Source organism: Orbicella franksi, chromosome 7 (genome assembly GCF_964199315.1).
Source record: "Orbicella franksi chromosome 7, jaOrbFran1.1, whole genome shotgun sequence".
NCBI classification, from domain to species: Eukaryota; Metazoa; Cnidaria; class Anthozoa; order Scleractinia; family Merulinidae; genus Orbicella; species Orbicella franksi.
In genome coordinates this window covers 12,651,328-12,664,426 of record NC_138151.1, presented here as the reverse complement: position 1 = coordinate 12,664,426, position 13,099 = coordinate 12,651,328, and the positions used below count along the sequence as shown (strand labels likewise).

The 13,099-nt window shown below is 39.0% G+C and overlaps 1 protein-coding gene across 1 annotated transcript; it reads left to right on the top strand.

The window, feature by feature from the left end:
* Positions 1-53: 53 nt before the first annotated feature.
* LOC145493579 (uncharacterized) lies at positions 54-7,035 on the top strand. The gene is made up of 2 exons (XM_081473071.1): positions 54-739; positions 4,570-7,035. The coding sequence occupies exons 1-2, from the start codon at positions 54-56 to the stop codon at positions 6,734-6,736; spliced, it is 2,853 nt and encodes a 950-aa protein (XP_081329197.1). The 3' UTR covers positions 6,737-7,035.
* The last annotated feature ends 6,064 nt before the right edge of the window (positions 7,036-13,099 follow it).

The window sequence follows — 13,099 nt, the reverse complement described above, 5'->3', positions numbered from 1 at the left end:
TGAACGTAGTCTTGGGCGCACCGCCAAAGGTGCCGACAGAAACGAATGAAACGATGGTGGATTCATACTTTCAAAACAGGATACAAAACCTTGGGACGCAGAAGGGCTCCGGTAAGCGGCAATTCCAATGCAGGTGGAATTGTCAAATTGCCGAATCTGATCTTGGCAACATAATTCAATTGACCGTCATAACTGAGGGGAGAACGTTAAAGCTTGCTTTCCACTACGAGAAGATTGTGGAAGACGATTGCGTGACCAGAACATCTCGCAACTCAAATGGAAGCCTTACGGAGTATTGGCAAGTCTGGTTGGTCAATAACACACTTTCTAGTTTTGGTGGAAACGTCATAAGAGGTTTTTCAGCTTTAATACAAGCATCGTTTGAGGACCAGGTCAAAGTTTTGTGTCGATTCAGAAAGACCAATTCTCCTAGAGAAGGGACACTTTACGGTGAACTTTCTTCTCCAAGTGAACAATTGGAAAATATTCTTCGCTCGACTGTTAGGTCACTTGGAGAAGTGTGTGATGTACAATCAGAGACTGATGTGCAAACTTGTATCCAAATCAGTGAATTTATCCATAATGCTCATTGGAAGGACTTAGTTCTGCACGGCTTAAACATCGCTTTTGTCATTGCTTTCACTTATATTGGCCCTGCTGTCGTTTGCCTTTATTCCACCACAGAGGACTCATGTGATGGAATCTGTCAAATAAATGTAGAAAGACCCAGTTCCACGGAGTACACCATATGGCACAGAGCAAGGAAGTTCATTATGCGTGTTGTTCTCTTACCGATACCATTTTTAGCTCCGGCGATTTTTGTCGAATATTTCTTGTATCAGAATTTATTGCCTGACCAAAATATGCTAGGAATTAGCCTAATTGTTCCACCATTTCGTATTTTATGTTATGGCTGTTTCTATTTTAATGCTTTTTATTTACATATTCTCCGTGGGAAACCACCAGGTAATGAGAGACCGTGTAATGAAGTTGTGGAACTTCCACAGCGAATGCTAAGACATCTCCGCATAGTCGGTTCTACTTTAATGCTTCTATGTTCCCTTTGCGTCAATTTGTTTAAAGATATTTGGCGAGGTCGTTCTTCCTCTTCTATCATCGTTCGCTTTTTGTATGCAACGTTTTCCCTAGTATTAATTCCAATCGCAATTGTTTATGGCTTCCTTTGGTTTAAATTTTTAATATTAATGTCATTTCCCATTGCAACGGTGTGGGCAACTGCAGAGATAGTAAGCCAATCCGAAATGCTTCAGCCAGTTTGCCTCCATGGCTTATTAAGGTTTTAGGGAGATAATCCTCAGACTGTTTTGTAAGGTACATCAAAGCCTTACCCTCAGTTCTGGCACAAGTTTCCCAATGCGACAACTAATGGACTTGTTGTAATTTTCGGGGTTTTGGTATTTTTTCAACACAAACATTAGCGAAAGGAATATACGACCAACAAGAGAACTGGACTGTTGGTTATCACTGACCTTGAACTTGTCCAAAGAAATTTTACGACCTTTTATGTAGATGCGTGTGGGTAGAGGGAACGGGAGGTGCCTGGAAGTGCGTGGGCCATGTACACAGCCTGGCCTTGACAAAGTCCCCCCTGGGTATACAGGCTGCGCCGAATCCAGGCGAAAACCTAGCGGGTATGTTTTGCAAAATCACTAAGAGGTAAACAATCATAAATCTAATCATGAATATTCCCGCCTCAAAAATTAAAGATGTAACGGTTTTATGCAAGCAAGTTAACGATAGTTTTTTACTTTATATGTACTGTCTTTTACAGCAGTACTTCAATGACTAGGCAAGTATACATCTCAGGAGAAAGTTATTTACTGTAAACAGATCAGCTGACTAAAAGTTTCTTATGAACATAAATACACAGAAAGAATGTAATTTACCTTTACAACATTTTAGGAGTGTTAGGAAAAGGAACGTTAATTTTCTAACCAGATAATAAGAATTAATTTGTCCAATCGCTGCCGCCCTTTGTTTAATATGAATTTTAAACTGTAACTTTTTTTTAATGCTAAGAGAAATCCAAAAGAAACTTGCGACAAATGGCCATGGCATATGATTTACAAAAGCTTAAATTTTATTGTACGGTCTCTTACACTGTGTGAATGACTTGAAATAAGTCTGTCCTCTCTAATAAGTCTTTTCCCATTCGGGGTGCCTTTTGAATGAATATAAATATATTACCTTCACCTCACGACACTCAAACCACAGTTGCTAACGTCAAACACCGCACAAACTTTAATCACCATATTGCGGTTTTGTTATATCGGCTCGCTTTGTCAGGCTGCGTCAACAAACCATTGTTCTCAAAAGACTTATGTGGCAAGTTTCCATCAACATGTGCTTATCGCGGAAAACGGATAGAATGCTTTCCATCCACAACTATCAAGATAAATGTAAAAATCCAACTTTTTTCCCCTCTGTTGCAGCCTTCCATTGCATACACCACAACCAGAGCCCTTAAAACCTTTTCCCGCCCTGTTACAACCACTCCGGATGCGTTCCACACTTCTGCCCGCTTTAAATTAGACTCTTTGACGTCGACGTTTTCAGAAAGATCTGTTTTTGCCGTAAACCCCACAATACCTAATAGAGTTTTCGAATTTCTTCAGGCATTCGTGAAACCGATTGCGAAAAACTCCGTTTTCGGTGCCCCAAAAATATCATTTCAAATTTCTTTAGATTAAAGTGAATTGGGCCTTAGTCAAATAACAAGTGGTGTCGTAACATCATGATTTATGGGTCAGTAACTTAAGCATATCAAGCGTAAACCCGTGATATGAGGTTGAATAACGCTTTGTGATCATTGACTCATATTAAACTGTAGGCAAGCTTTAGAGTTCCTTCATTTCCAAAAGTGTTAACCGTTGTATTACATGACAAGAAATTTGGGCACTACGATAAATCAGCAAGCACATTGTACTGGCCGCCGGCATTATTAAATTGACTGCAATATGGCAGCTTATACAAGCCAATATTCAAGACAAATATCTCGGTACCATTGGTCACATGAGCAAGCACCCGAATAATTATTTCCTAATTACGTAAATCGGACCTCTCTTGTTGAGATCCCTTTATTTCATTATTATTTATTCGTTCAACTATTCCTTCCTTCAATTCATTCTTTCCTTCCTTCCTTCCTCCCTCCCTCCTTTCCTTCCTTCATTCTTTTTCTTTTTTTATCTATTAAATCACTTATTAATGAAGTTTTATCTGGAATGAAGCCATTTCTTGCTTTAGTGACGCTGAAAGAGAATATATTTAAAGTTCGAGCTTAGTCATATCAAGGAATGTGAAGGAAAAAGTAAGTGTCTTGGAAAAATAGAAAACTGGAACGCTGAAATATGTTGGCATCCGGAACGTTGAAAGCTTTCAAATGTGCTTGTGTACTCAGCCTGGACCGCAGGTTTTCAAAAGGTAGGTAAAACAAGAATCGAATTCTTTGTTCAAATGGGTATACAGGTCTAAGATGTCTTGTTCTGTTGTTTGTCTGTTTGTTTTGTTTTGTTTTGTTTTGTTTTTTTTCTTTTCAAAAAATGATAAGCTGCTCGAGTTTTGTCGCTTAACTTATTTTGAAAACCTACATTCATTCACGTTTAATCCAAACACAAGAAAGGATCATTTGTTCAAAATATTATCTTATTTTCAGCAGTTTCACCGTATTTATTCGATTAAAAGCCGGATCCCGAATAAACGCCATTTCTCCCGAGTAGATTTGTAAATAGGACACTCAAGAAGTATTCGAGGTATAATAAACATTGGGTCTGAAAAACTCCGGATGCTCTCGCAGCCCCCCGGTCGCAGGCTAACTTTGGGAGTAATCATAAGATGCTTCCGCTGTCTTTGGGAGTAATCATAAGATGTTTCGCTGAATGACCAAACATTCTAATAAATCATAAAATCCAGCTTCGAATAAAATGCAAATATGCGCCGGATCAACAAAGCCAAGTTTGAAATAGACTCCAAGGCCGTTTAATAGAGAAAGCACAGTATTTTAATCTCGATTCACTTCTTTAAAGAAGACAGAAAGACCCCGTTCTCCTCTCCGCCAAGCTACATGGCTTTCTTCTCTGAAAATTTGATTTCATAATCTCTAAATGAAAAAGCCTTGCATCCCATATCATGACATGCATGTATATATGTAAATGTATAATGTATTCTGCAGAAGTTCTGTCGTAGGTTAGCGCACTCAAGCGGAAACAACACTTAATACCTGCAAAATAACTTTTCAGACATCCAAAGTATCCCTTTCTGTAACGAGCAGTGTCTTGTTAAACGAAAACACCGCCATGTAGAGTAGATCCCCTACCTCCGACCCACTCTACAACTTCCAGGTATGGCAAAGACATCGGTGACATCACAAAGCATGAAACTACAAACAAAGAGTTCTTTGTAGTGTTTGTAAACAAATATCCTCCCTATTGTACTTCACTTTCAGTTTCAATTTCCATATTGCTTACTTGGCATATACTGTTAGCTCAAAGTACAGATAAAAGAGATTTACTTAGAGCAAGCCGGAGATCATCTCGCTCTGTGTCCATTGTAATCTATTAAAATGCTGTCAGTAAATTTCCGACTATATCTATCTTTAGCTGGGTTGCTGTCAGTCTTCTGTCTTGCAGAGACTCTGGAGCCATCGCATCATTGCAACACGACTGTCCATGGTCTCAACGATGAAACTCGATGTAGCTGGAATTGTACAGGCATTGATTCTTATCTCAAGACGATAATCGCCAGGAACAAAATTATTCGACTTGCTGTCAAGTACAAGGTGATGGACAAATGCGTAGACCAAACATCTGGCAAATCAAGCGGATACATTGAACACTTGCAAATATGGCGCGCGAATAAACAACCATCAGTTTTCACGCAGGCATTGGAAAGCGTCGTAAATTGGATGTCTTGTACCGATTCAGTTGAAGAACACAAAGAAATCACAGCCATTTGTACCTTAAGACCTGTAAACACGACAGCTACAGAGCCGACTGATTACAATGGTTCTTCTCCCATATTTTTTCGATTAAGTCATCTTGCCGATCATGGAGTCAAATTTGATAGCATCGACTGTAATACAGAGACGACAAACAGTTCACAACCTTGTATCAACATCACCAAATCAACTGGGAATAAACGCAGCACTTTCGAAGATCTATTAAAACGCGGTGGATGGCCGCTGAAAGTTTTAGTTTCCTTACAGATGGTATTCGCGTTCTTTTTCACTTATTCCCCTGGTTTCCTTTGTCTTTTCTCGCCGACAGAGGTCACAGAAGACGGCGTTCATCAGATTGTTCTGGATGGAGCAAGCCCACTCAGTCTTCGAAGTCTGATGGGGAACTATTTCTTCTCAAAGGAAGATACCATCTGGCACAGAGTAAGAATGTTTATTCTACGAGCTGTTGTGCTTCCTTTCCTATTCCTCGGTCCTGTAATATTCACTGAATATGTACATCTGACTTTCAATATTTTCGGCACTATCCATCCTTTACATCCATTTATGGTAGTGTCCTATGTGTGTTATTATATTACGGCTTGTTACATATCATTTTCTTCTATGGGGTCCTCTAGAGGAAATCAACCTTGCATCGTTTGCGAGGATATTAAATCTAAGACCCTTATCTGTCAAGAGAATCTTCCAAAGCGGATGAGAAATCATCTACGTATCCAGCCATTAATTTTGGTGGAACGTTCAAGGCTTTTAATTCGCCGTCTCTTGACTTACTTTAAGAGTTGCTTTCTTCTGATTCCTTCTAATTTCGAATTTTCATCTTCTTTCTTTCTCCGCTTGCTTTCGTTCATTGTCCTTTTGTCCGCCAGCCCTGCAGTAACTATTATACTACTAATACACATACTGCTGGTAACTTTCAATGCTCTTTTATTTGCATCTCCCGTATTCAGTATCTCGGGTGGCATTGTAGCACATGTGCTTAATGTCTACTTCCGACGTCATAATCGTTATTTACTGTTGTTGTTACTATTTTCTGTGTCTCTCATCGATATAACAGCATTTCTTGGAGCAACATGGTTTTTGATGTTTGCTGGTTTTGGTGTTTCTATAGCCATTACATCAGCCTTTTTACTTCTGCTCTTTGAAGAAAGTCTTCCGTTTCTGGCTTGTTTTGTTCTTGTCTTGTATTATATTTGGAGTAGCTACAGTTCTTTTACCAACAGGTACCAGGATCTTGGCCTTGCGCTCTTTAAACATTACAAGTCTTACAAGACATCACGACATGGCCAAGTCACAGACGTGAATCTAAACACAGATCCACTGCTGGAAAACACACAAAATGCTGTTGGCAACAAAGATAACGTGATGAAAATCCCCAAAGAACTCTTCCGCAAAGCTTACGAAGAACTAATGCCTATCAGAGAAAGTGTCTGTGTACTGATTTTGAAGGTCACTATCATTGTGTATTTTGTGTTCTTTGTTTTCTCATTGATAATGCTGCTCAATGTTAGTGCTACCCCTGTCATGAGAGCTTTGTTGACATTTCTATCCGGATCTTTACCAAAGATCGTTGCCATTTACATGGATGGAAGAAGGCAGAAAAACATTGAAGCTGTGACTGCTGACGAGAAGATTCCCTCAATTGTGCGGAGGTACATTGAAGGAATTTCCGCAGTTAACCAAGGACAGGAAAACAGTGGGGTAGATGTCGATGAAGTGATGTTACAAAATGTGACTGAAGAGAACATTGAGCTGGCAATCATGTAATGCCTATAACAATTACGATGACTTTTACTCTGTACTCCAATTTGGAAGGGTCCAGTCTACATATATAAACTCACTCTTGGCCCGAATACAAAAAGAACACTCGATACTGACCATGAGGCTTTGTGACTAGATGTTTACTATGCTTCAGTGCGTTATTATCATGTTACTCTCGTGATCTGACCCGTCTGCAGTCCGGTTCGTTGAACATCAATAGTCATGCATGGCGTAATTGAGTGCAATTGCAAGGCTTTCAAAAGATGAACTTTGACCTTGAAGCTCGGAATCAAAATAAAGATAATTTTGAAAATGTAATGTTCATGTCGATAAGACCATCTGAAAACTGATCCCGTAGAAACTTTAGGCCTTTAGGCCTTAATTTTTAGTAGTCTGCCTGTAAATAATAATAGTATAACATAACCTTAAGAATCATTTTAAAAAATTCTTTTTAATCTGTACAGTATTGCACTGATCACTGATTATTCGTTCTTGGTGTTGTGATAAGCTGTCAATGTGAAATGAACGTCTTAGCTAACAACGGGCTCTATTAAAATTAATTCTTATTGCCAGCGAAATTGAAATATGAGGTATTATAGAGGGCCATGCATGTGCATATATAAATGTATAACACATTCTGCAGACGTCCTGTCGTAGGTTAGCACTCAAGCGGAGACAACATAAATATGGTTTCAAATATCCAAAACAATGTTTTCTGTAACAAGCAGTTTCTAGTTGTAGGAATACGTAAAGAGCAATGTGGGGTACCCTAAATCTATTCTTTCACCTCTACGTCCCCTACCCTCACACCCAAAACTCCCTACTCTCACTCTACTTGCGGGTCTAGTGAAAATATTCGTGACGTCACATACTATTGCAGAAAACTATTTGTCGCTAAAGCAAAGAGTTCTTTATAGTGTTTGTAATCTTTGTAAACAAATATCCTCCCTATCGCACCCCACTTTCGTTTTCAATTTAGTAAGTACAGATAAAAGTTTCTGAATTACTTCCAACAAGCCAAGGTTCATCTCGCTGTGTCCATTGCAATCTATGAGAATGCTGTCGGTAAATTTCCGACTATATATACCTTTAGCTTCATGTGTTGCTGACAGTTTACTGTTACGCAGAGAGTCTGAAGCCATCGCATCATGAGAGGGTCTCAATTGGGGGTCACTTTGACTGTTGACGGTTGCAAATAAGCCATTTTGACGGTTAAATTTTAGGTCATTTGACGGTTCACTGTTATTTTTTTTTGGAATGAAGTTTACAACACGAAATCAAGAGCAATTCTCCAGGAAAGTGAAGCAAAGTTGAAAATGAAAAATTTTAACCCCTCTTCGATTTTTGTGTGGAGGTAGGTTACCTTGGGGGATAAACAAAACAACCATATTTGGATCGGCAAATGTATCGTTGCCATGGTAACCGCACTAGCTGACGTCGGCCTCAGGACCATGTTTTGAGCAAAAGTTCCACTCTCAAAAAGTAAAAGTAAACGAGTGTGGTTCTCGGGTGCATGTGAACCAATTCAAATGAAATTCATACAGATGGTAGAGGCACTCTTCCAGTTTATAAAATTTGCCGTTAAAATATTTTGGGTTTTATAAACAAGAAGAAACTGCTCGTCTTACTATGTTCCCTGTCAGTCATTTAGACAAGCAGGAAAAACAAGCACAACCATATTCGTAATTTCTCCGAAAGTACTCTTTCCACAAAAACCAAATTAGCAGCAGAGATTACACAGATATTGCCGTTTCTAGATTTCATAAAATCAATTTGGGGAAAACTATATTCTGGCCATGGGTGCTGAAGACACCTGGGGCAAATTGCAAAAAACTGCAAAATTGGTAATTTTGAGGGCGCTGGTATTTGGCTCAAACAGGCTTTAGAGAGAGAATATCAACTTCAAAAGTATCTGTTATTATGCATCTTGTCTGTCACCTACATTTAGTTAATAAGGTTTTGGCCAACGAATTTGATGAAAGATAAATTGATACAAAACCTACCTTGAAGGCTTGTTTTGGGAATTTCTTCAGGATGCTTTTGTCGCGTGGTTCTCTTCAGTGTCTCTCCTTCGCTCGCTCCATTTTCTTGACCAAATCTAGCGCAGACTCTAATCTAACGGTTACTCCCATCGAATATCCAGTTTGCCGTGTTTCAGACCAGAGATGATGATACAAGTAGCGCGCATACACTTGACAAAGAACAGTTGACAAAGTCAAAACATGGTCGTAATACTTGCGATTTAATTTCTGCCGTCGAACACCTAAATTCATCAATATTATCCAACCAGGAAGTAATGTAAATGTGTCGAGATCAATGTACAAAGCAAATGCATGCCTTTGAACAACCCAAAGTAACGTCTTTGGCTAAAATCGAGTCAGATATTACGATAGTCGATAAGCCAAGAATGGTGAATAAACTGAAAGCGTAGGCCGGAAGTCCGAGAAGCACGACTGCTGAACGGATGTAACACAATGTAATGCGATGTAACACCGGATGTAAGTGTAATGATATCCTCTTGTAATGGTGTTGTTTTACAATGGCAATGGTGAAGAAAACCAAAACGGAAAAAAAAAAAAAAACGAAAAAAAAAAAAAAAAAAAAAACGAAAACCGAATAAAAGCATCAAAGAAAAATTAAACGTTAAGCAATCTCATACCCTGAGTAACTCGGATTCATACGTATCACAGCCCCACGTTGAATTTTATTTTACGTTGAATGGGTGCAAGTGCAACCTGCATTTTTGACACGCACAGCATGAATGTCCTTTTGTTTGCATATCTGTATAGACAGACAGAGTTAGAACGTCCAAGAGTTCTTAGAAAAACTAACTTCCTTGTTCTCATTCAAGCCTGCACATCATTTGTTGTTAACGAAAACCTGAACATATTTTAACACCTGTCAGTAATCCTGGATTTACTGTAGCTAAACCAGTAGATGATAAATGGTATCCTCTCTTACATAAACTTGACCCAGTGTAGTAAAGCCTGATGGAGGCAATCAGGTTGCGTAAAACGACCAGTGAAGCGCTTTTCTTTTGTCCTCTTTTTTGACCACTGCAAAACAGTCATAAAAGCGGATCAAAAGTCGTCCTTTTATCCCTCTATCAATGATATACTGCACCAAAAATATCTAAAGGAGAGACAATACCATTGCGACAATGTCGCTTTATCTGAAGCTACAAAAACAAACAAACAAAAAACACGTCTATCGTATTTTAAAAGTACATCCGGTCAGCAGTTGTGCTCTGCGCGTTTCCGGTCTACATACGATTTGGTCGTAAACAACGATTTCTTCGCTTCCCAACCATGCACCACGAATGTAGGGTTCGATTTAGCCAAAGACGTAATTCAGAATCGTCGTCAGACATGCATTTGCTTAGCTGTGATCTTGATGCATCTATTTAACTTCCTGGAGGATTTCAGATGAATTATATTGATAAATTATTTCGATACTCGACACACGACTGTGTTTGACCTGTTCGACTGTTCTTTATTCGGGTTAATGCATCATCATCTGCGGTCTAAAAGGAGATGTTCGGTGAGGCTAGCCAGTTAGATGTGACCTTTCTGCTAGAGTTTGTGCAAGATTTGGTCAAGAAAATGGACCGAGCAAACCGAGGAGAGACCCAGGCATACTATATGACAAAAGCATCCTGAAGAAATTCCCAAAAGTTGCAAGGTAGGCTTTGTTTCAATTTATATTTCATCAAATTCGTTGGCCAAAACCTAATCAATCAAATGTAGATAACAGATAAGATGATAGAAAATACTTCTGAAGCTGATATTCTCTATCTAAAGCCTGTTGGAGCTAAATACTGGAGCCCTCAAAATTTCCAATTTTGCATTTTTTGCAACTTGCCTCGGATGTTTTCAACACCCATGGCCAGAATATAATTTTCCCCAAATAGATTTTATGATATTTAGAAACTTCAATATCTATGTAAGCTCTGCTGCTAATTTGTTTTTTTGGGGGGGTGGGGGGGGGGAAGAGTACTTTCAGAGAAATTACGAATATGGTTGTGCTTGTTTTACCTGCTTGTCTAAATGGCTGACAGGGAACATAGTAAGATGAGCATTTTCTTCTTGTTTATAAAATCCAAAATACTTTAACGGCTAATTTTATAAACTGGAAGAGTGCCTCTACCATCTGTATGAATTTCATTTGAATTGGTTCTCGTGCACCCGAGACTTTTGGTCAAAAAATAGACCTCAGGCCGACGTGATCAAGTGCGGTTACCATGGCAACGACACACCTGCCGAGCCAGATATGGTTGTTTTTGTTCATCCCCCCAGGTAACCTACCTCCACACAGAAAATGAAGGGGGGTTAAAAATTTTCATTTCCAACTTAGCTTTACTTTCCTGGAGATTGCTCTTAAAGTGCCAATTTGGGCCGTAATATTTCGTAAAAGGTTACAATTTTGCCCATATTTGAATAATCCAATTAGTCCTATAATTTGTGCATTAAAAATTAGGTCTCTGTCTCTGATTTTGCGTAATTACATCGCGTAATTCAAACCTTTTTCCGTCGTCCTGCTTCAACCACTCCAGATGCGTTCCCGACACTCCGCCCGCTTTGAATTAAACTCTTTGACGTCAACGTTTTCAGAGTCCCTGTCCATAATAACTCGGCAAGGGTCGAAAATTCGATTTCGCTCATATTTTTATGGTAGATAGGCTAGGGCATGACAAAAACTACTGGATAGGTTTTTTGGCAAAATATCCTTTTATTTCAAAGAAATATTCAAATTACCAAATTCCGTTAAAATCATCATTTGACGCACCATTTTATTAAACGAGTTTGAGAGCCTCGCATGCAAAACCACAACATTCTTCCGTCTTTAAAACACTCAAATATTTTTGTGCAACGTTTAAATGTATACTGGGTTGATTTTAGGGAATGTTGCGTTGTCTTTTTGGGTGAACAATAATTAAATTTCGAAGACATGTATTTCATTCACTTAAAAGTACTTCGTGAATATAATTAATTTTCACCATGTGCGAAACCTTCAAATGGACCAAGCTTCTGGTGGTTGAATTGCAGAAGGATGGTCTACAGATTCCTGTAAAAATTTCTTTGGGCAAACGATTGTGAGGGACGCGAGAGCTTTTCAAAGTACGTCAAAAATGCAAATATTTGACCATCCGTCGTCAAATTTCAATTTACGGGGTTAGACGTATATTTCAGCATGCGCCACATGACTTGACCTATGTTAAGTTGAAATAGACACAGAGCTGATAATTTCGAAATGTTCTAACCTCGTTTGCTGTAAAAGGCAGGGCCAAAGCCGATTTGCCGTGTTTCTCTCACCATTCGTCGCACAAAAAGCAGAAGTTTGCTTTTGTTTACATAACGTCCGATGTACATCGCCAACTGTCAACTTATTTAACGGTCGAATACGATGAATCTGTGACCCTCGTTCGACACATATGATCACCACTGCATCTAAGTCAAAAACGGCTAAGTCATTCGTAGATAGTTGCTTGCTTTGCACTACACCAAAATATTACGTTTGATCATCATGGTTTGATGGCTTGAATCCTTGCTTGCAGCGGTTCCTTGTTCGTCACGCAATTCTGTCATCCCATTTTAGGGGGTAGGGGTGGGACAATTTTTATCCTAATACGTAAGACTCCGTAAGGCTTGGAATTACTGGGAGCACACAATCGTGTTGAGTAGGAAGAGATTAAATTAAGAAATGAAAAGAATGAATAATTTACCATTGCCCCTGTTGTTATCTTTTACTCGACCACCGCTACCTACCATGCCCCTGCGTAATACTGTAACGCTAAACTCATACCTAGGTCTTTTCGCGCCATGCAATTATTTTTGGTTTACATGTAATACAGTGGGCTACCCTCGGGGAAATGGGTGGCGACCGCGCAATGGAGCTAGCCGCTTAAATGGAGGTTGGTGTACCTTGAATATTTATTTTTTCACTATCGGGCTATAAATTTCTTGGTGAACATGGAGTCAATTCAATACAATCATGATAGACGTGTGTTTGAATTATCACTCGTCATGCACCTTCAATAGGCTCTTTGCAGCTGGGGTCACGTGACCACATTTTTTCTTTTAAAAATTTTTATTAAGGGCTATAACTTAAAGAATGCCAGAAATGGAAAGAGCATATTAAAAATACTAGAATGGCCAAGTTTGAGGTCCCTTGCATTAAAGAATAAGTTTATACGACAGTTTGAATTTTCAGACAATTTAGAGGATTTGTATGGAAGTTGTTGCTGGAGAGCAAGGCCTTGCTCTCCAGCAACTTTTTCCATACAAATCTTCTTAATTTTTAAAAATTCAGACCGTCGTAAAATCTCATTCTTTATAGACGGGGGCCTCAAACTTGGCCATTTTGGTATTT

Excerpts from the sequence above, each read along its gene's own strand:
- LOC145493579 (XM_081473071.1), top strand. The coding sequence starts at position 54 with ATGGTGGATTCATACTTTCAAAACAGGATACAAAACCTTGGGACGCAG. Across the intron at positions 740-4,569 it reads GAAAGACCCAGTTCCACGGA|ATCTATTAAAATGCTGTCAG; the intron begins GTACACCATATG and ends GTGTCCATTGTA.